At 40.7% G+C, this 6,000-nt stretch overlaps 1 protein-coding gene across 1 annotated transcript in view; it reads left to right on the top strand.

Annotated features, from left to right (window-relative positions):
* Window positions 1–927: 927 nt before the first annotated feature.
* The window catches only part of nrxn2b (neurexin 2b), a 550,653-nt gene continuing 545,580 nt past the window's right edge, over window positions 928–6,000 (top strand). The window contains exon 1 of the mRNA XM_041964490.1: window positions 928–1,639. Within this exon, the coding sequence (XP_041820424.1) occupies window positions 928–1,639 (712 nt within the window). The remainder of the gene's footprint in view (window positions 1,640–6,000) is intronic.

Raw genomic sequence — 6,000 nt, 5'->3', positions numbered from 1 at the left:
CGCTTGTGGAAGTGTCAGCTTTCAGCTGAAAAGAGTGTAGGGACACTAAAGTAGCAAAGTGGGTAAAAGATGAAAGAAATTAAATGAATTAAAAAATTCTTCCAAGGCTATCAACAGTGTAATTGCTGGTTAACTTAACATGGAATGTGTCACATTTTTATTGGGACATGAAATGCATTGGAACATGTATGCATGTAATTTACAGTTGTGTTTTTTGTGTGTGTTTCTTTCAGATCCCCACCTGGCTTCACAATGATGGGACCCACACCTGCATAAAGCTTCATGGTCTGCAAGTTTTAGGAGAAGAATGGGTTTATGCTGAAACCATGAATGCATTGTGTGCTCCAACAGATGCCAGCAAGCTCTGATACCCGTCTACACTACGGCTCCCTCATTCGTTTGCTCATTTTCTTCTGCTTGCACTCCCCTTAGAGAAAGATCACAATCGGATAACTCTTTCCCCAAGCTTTTGGCGGCTGCTCAAATTTCCTGGAAATTGCAGATCTGAATTCCAGAGACGAAGATTCTATTTTCGGTTCAGGATAGACCAATAGGCTTTTGAAGAAACGGCTGTGTTGAAATTATCATATTCCCCCCTCTTTTACTCTCCCGCTATTCCTCATTCCTTTCCTCCAAGTCCCAGAGGCACCAACTGATGGAGAGACGAAGGAGAGAGTTAGGATAAGGACAAGAATTAGAGCATCAGAGAGAGGAGGGAAAAAAAACTGCTGATTCGTCAGGAAAATTGGAGTTGGGCCCCTGTAAGGATTATTTTACTCTGTGAGCTTTACATCCCAGTTAAGTGATTTAGAATAAGTGTTGTTTGCATTTGAAAACTTTTAGCCACAGTGAAGCTAGGTTTGGGATCTGTGGTTCATTAGATCTATAAGGCATCAAGTAGAGAAGGAGAAATTGGGTATTTTGAGCATGACAAGGGGGTTAAGATTCCTGTGTTGGCCCCTGTGGCCTCTGGCCCTCCTCAGCCTGCTCACCACAGTGACGATGCTGGAATTTGGTGGGGCGCCCGGCCAGTGGGCACGCTATGGACGCTGGGAAGCTGGATCAGTGGGTGAGTTGAGCTTCAGTCTCAAGACCAACATCAGCAAAGCCTTGGTACTCTACCTGGATGATGGTGGCAACTGTGACTTCTTGGAGCTGCTGATCGCTGGTGGGCGCCTCCAGCTGCGCTTTGCCATCCACTGTGCTGAGCCGGCCACTTTGCACATGGAGACACGTGTGAATGATGACCGCTGGCACATGGTCTTGCTCACCCGCAACTTCCGCGAGACACTCCTGATGGTCGATGGTGAGACAAAAGTGGCCGAGGTCAAGTCCAAGCGGAAGGAGATGGCTGTCGTCAGCGACCTATTTGTGGGGGGGATCCCACCTGATGTGCGCCTCTCTGCTCTGACGTCTAGTACAGTGAAGTACGAGCCGCCCTTCCAGGGTTTGATCTCCAATCTGAAGGTGGGGGAGATGCCTCCGACTTTGTTAAATAGCCAGGGCATTCAGAGCGACCTGGAGTACCTCTGCACCAAACAGAACCCGTGCTTCAATGGAGGGTTTTGCTCTATTCAGTATGGAGAAGTTCACTGTGACTGCACCCACACCCGCTTCAAGGGGAAGTACTGCAAGGAAGGTAAGGAACCATCATACTGTAGCTGCTCTACCCTGATTTCATTGCCTTGTTCCTCTGCAGTGTTCGTGGCTAGTGGGGTATGTTCCCCCTTGGCATATTAAAGCTAATATAAATCTGTTATAGGTAGATATATCCTCTGTTTGCTTAGTTACTCAGAATCTCACATTGGATTTTGGAGATTTTGGCCCTTTGTTTTTTTTCGTTACTTTGGAGCAATTCAGTCAGTAGATAAGGGGTCAGTGCTTGTGAGAGGTTCTGCATAGTAAAGTGAGTTGTACAGTTGAGATGTAGATTATGTAAAATTGTCTCTTCTTGACCTTTTCTGTGCTTTTTGCAGAGAAGTCACAAGTGATTCATTTCTCAGGTGTGAGGCAGTAGGATGTCTGTGTTCTGGTAGGATTTAATAGTTGAGGTGTAAACCCAGTGAGGGCGAAGAGAAAGGAGGGTGAGATGCTTTCTGAAAAAGCTACTTAAGGCAGGAATTTTTTGCCATTTTCAGTCGTCTATTATCAAAATAGGTTTGAAGAAGTTGCTTTGCTTGAAAGATTGATTTGCTGAAGAAAAAGCACTTTCTTTGGGATTATGTGACTCATACAAGTTTTACCCATGGCACAGGTGCTACTTTGACTGTGGCTGGGATTAAAAAAAAAAAAACGAAAAAACAATACTTAACATCAAAGGTGCTGAATATCTCAAGAATATTTCAAATGCAAAATCACACATTGTAGGCCCTCTTTTCAAGTAGCAGTTTTTCTTTCTTTCTTTGCCTGTTGTCTCTGGCGTATACACTGCTCTTGCCTTCATTTGCTCTTGGGATGTGCTCCTGTGCTGTCAGCTCATGTCAAACTCTGTTCTGTTTTACACCTCTGGCTCCCTCCTTTACTGACACATCCCATTTCCATATCTATGGTTTTTCCCTCTCTTTCACGTTCATCCATCTCTCTGTTTCTCTTAGTCCTGCAGCACTTCCTTCACCCGCCTCCTACCTTCTCCTCTTAAGGCTATCTGGGCTTTCCATCTCTCTTCACCTCCCTACCCCTCTCTGTCTCTCCTGAGTTCACTCCCTTACTCCACTTATCTCTTTTTCACCTTTACCCGCTGTCAGCACTTCCTACTCCTCCCTCTCCTCCCTCCACACTTATCTCCCTCCTCTCTTTTTTCAGTCTGTCTGCATCTCCACACCTTGCTTGTGAATTATCTCATTGCCTATGCAGTCATCAGAAATTGCTCGCTCTGCCTTGAAAATATGGAACATTGTAACATTATCTCCAGTTTTTGCTATTATAATATGTACTACTAATACTGCATCACACCTTCCATAATAATCAATAGACTCAGTAGCTTCCACCTTGTCCTGTGTGATGAAATGACTTGTAATTACTGAAGCTTCAAAAGGTAGATAACTACTTTGCCAGCAGTTATGTGCCAATTGTTTGAAGTCTTGCATTTTTGTGGCACTTACAGATAAGCTTTGACAGTGCTGAAAAAGAAATCAACCCAAACAAATATTTTGTTCTAATTTTTGTTGCAGTATTGCTTTTGATAGATCTGAAGTAATAAGAATAAAATCAGCATGTAGCCATGATTTAGATCAAAGCCCTTAAGTTGTTTTGATGTAGAAAGACAAGTACAGGCTTTAACAGCTTGATAAGCTGTATTGTTTTGTCTTTTGCTCTCTGAAGAAGCCAAACAAAAGCAAAATCCTTCATTTCTTGTGGAAAAGTTATTGCTGTTCGGAGACCCTATAGCACAGCAAATGATGTCACTGCTGGACAGCCATATAGGTCTGTCTGTCTCTAGCTTTCTTGCTGTGTCTCTCATATTTCTCAGTTCCTTTAATTCTTGAAGCCTTTTCTCCTTCTCTCTGTGTGCTCTGTGTCAGATTGCTGTGTGGTTGCTGGAAGCAGATACCGCTGCTTGGCTCCTGGCTAAATTGAGAGTAGAATACCAATGCAGTGCTACAGTGACTGCAGGAAACATTTGTCCTTTTGAAATGGATAGAGACAGTAAGATAGAGGCAGACAATAGACATGGAGGTAAAGAGGAGAGAAACAGAACAAGAGGTAATCAGGTTGATCAAGAGTGAGACATGTAGAGGAGAGCAAGAACGAGAAAGACGCCATCAAGATATTCATTTGCTCAATGTTAATTTATTTTCAGAGATGTTCTTTGGTTTTAGGACCGTTAATTGGGTCATTATGGCTGCCTGCCAGCGCAGCGGTGTATTTATTCCTTTTATCTAGCTCTCTCTCTCTCTCTCTCTCTCTCTTTTAGTTGGTTTAAGACACTTTAGATGTCTGTGCTAACAAATCCATGTCTCGCTATGTTAGCTCTGTGGTGAAGGGGCCATGTCAAAGGAAAGCTTATTTTTAAAGGGCTGCTGCCTGCTCGCTTCAGAGAGGAAGAACGCATCATTTCATGGGAACATTTTTAATGATGAGATGTGGCACTTGCAATATATTCATGTGTCTTGTTCTAGATGATTCATGATGTGCTACTTGATCATTTGGGCATTTAGCTGATGCTCGTCACAGAGATTTACGGTTGGTAGAGTTTGATTTCCTAGACCTCTAAGACGACAAATAACTAAAAACATGTTGTGCACAGATCTCAGTAACAGTTCTATATATTGTTTTCATGGCAATGTAATAATGATTTCATGGGATGAAGGAAGGATGAAGGATGAAACCCATACAAGAGTGAAAACATTAAAGGTTAGGTTCACCACTTTTACAGAAAAGAAATTACCCACATATTCTGAGTTGGATCTACCTTGTAATACAGTTTCCATTTTCTGTACCCAGGTTTTGAGATATTGGTGTATGAGATTTGTTTCTGTGTTTCTGCCACAATACAGAAGGAGGTAGTGGTGGGTGATATGAAATGTCAGTACTCGAATATCACCACTAATATATTTCTGGGTTAATGCAACCATTTTGGGCAATATTGGATTTCGGTTTGACTTCTGCGTCCATGTATGAAATTTCTTGATTTGTCTGCTTTTGAGTTTCTGAATACCAGTCTGGCTATTTTCAGTAAAAAGCAATTTCTCATTTGATTTTCCCAAAAATGTCATATATTAAGGTATGTTTTGATATTGCAATGCAAAATTACTTATACTGATTTTGAACCTGTTGGTCTGTTGGACTTTTCCAAAAAGATGTCCCTGTTACTCTGGATAATCTAAGACAGAACTGTATGCAGTTGCCATAGGGTTTATTTCCTTAGTAAAAAAGTTTTTCCTGTGAAAACTCATGGCTTTAAAGTGACGTCTGTGGATTATCCAGAATAGCTGGATATTGGCTAGATAACACTGTTTTGAGTAAGACATGTGGCTGTTAATATTTTTATTTATTTATTTATTTATTTTTAAATACAATTTTTTAATGCTGTGAGCAAAACCTGGGCAACTTGAACCTAAACAACCTGCACAACTACATACCATCAGTGGTAAGAAAAAAAAAATAATTTGTGGTTTGGTTGAATTCCTTTTTATGGGACATAATTTCCAAATCCAGAAATACCACAAAACATATACATACACATATATATCCATGACAAATTAGTCCCTGGTCAAAAGTACATGGAATTAACTTTTCCAAGAAGAGGTATTTCAGGAAATGGCATTCGCAGATATAATTTATTGTAAATTTATATTTTGCTGCAATATTTGTCTGAAATTGAACCATCAATTCAAACCTGGCCATACATCTAGCATGGCTACCACTTCGAGCAGCAGCTTATTAGCAGAGCAAATGTTTATGTGAAAAGACAGCAAAGCAGCCTGTTTACATGTGGGTGGAAAAGAAGCATTGACATGTGAATCACTGAAACAATAGCTAACGGGCTTCTCTCGAAAAAATGAATACATAAACAAAACACGTATGTTTCATGGACACCAGATGATTATGCAAAATTGCAGGACAGGTGAACGGTATCTGTTTTTCAAAGAGAGCCAAAGGAAGGGCTTTCAAGATAAGAAAGAGGCTGAATGTTAATAAGTAAATATAGCGTGAATATAGAGCTTTTATGATATGTTTCTGGTTTAAGCTTAACATTTGTCATGATAGCATAATTTTTATTACAAAACAAAGACAAAAATTGACACTTTTTGAAGTAGAATAATGTATTGCCAGTCAGAACAACATTAAAGCCAGACAGGCAAAAATGGTTTGGTATGACATTTACTGGCAACTGCAGACTGTGATCCCCAAATATGGCGAAAAGTTTCTGTAAGCATGCAGACACTGAGGTCATCCCAAAAGTAAACGAACAACTGATGTTGACTACACAGATACAGATTTGTACAAACACAAATACAGAAGAATAACATATGTCAAGTACAACATCAACATCAACAC

Source organism: Chelmon rostratus, chromosome 23 (genome assembly GCF_017976325.1).
Source record: "Chelmon rostratus isolate fCheRos1 chromosome 23, fCheRos1.pri, whole genome shotgun sequence".
Taxonomy (NCBI): domain Eukaryota; kingdom Metazoa; phylum Chordata; class Actinopteri; order Chaetodontiformes; family Chaetodontidae; genus Chelmon; species Chelmon rostratus.
This window is presented reverse-complemented; position numbering and strand designations above follow the sequence as displayed.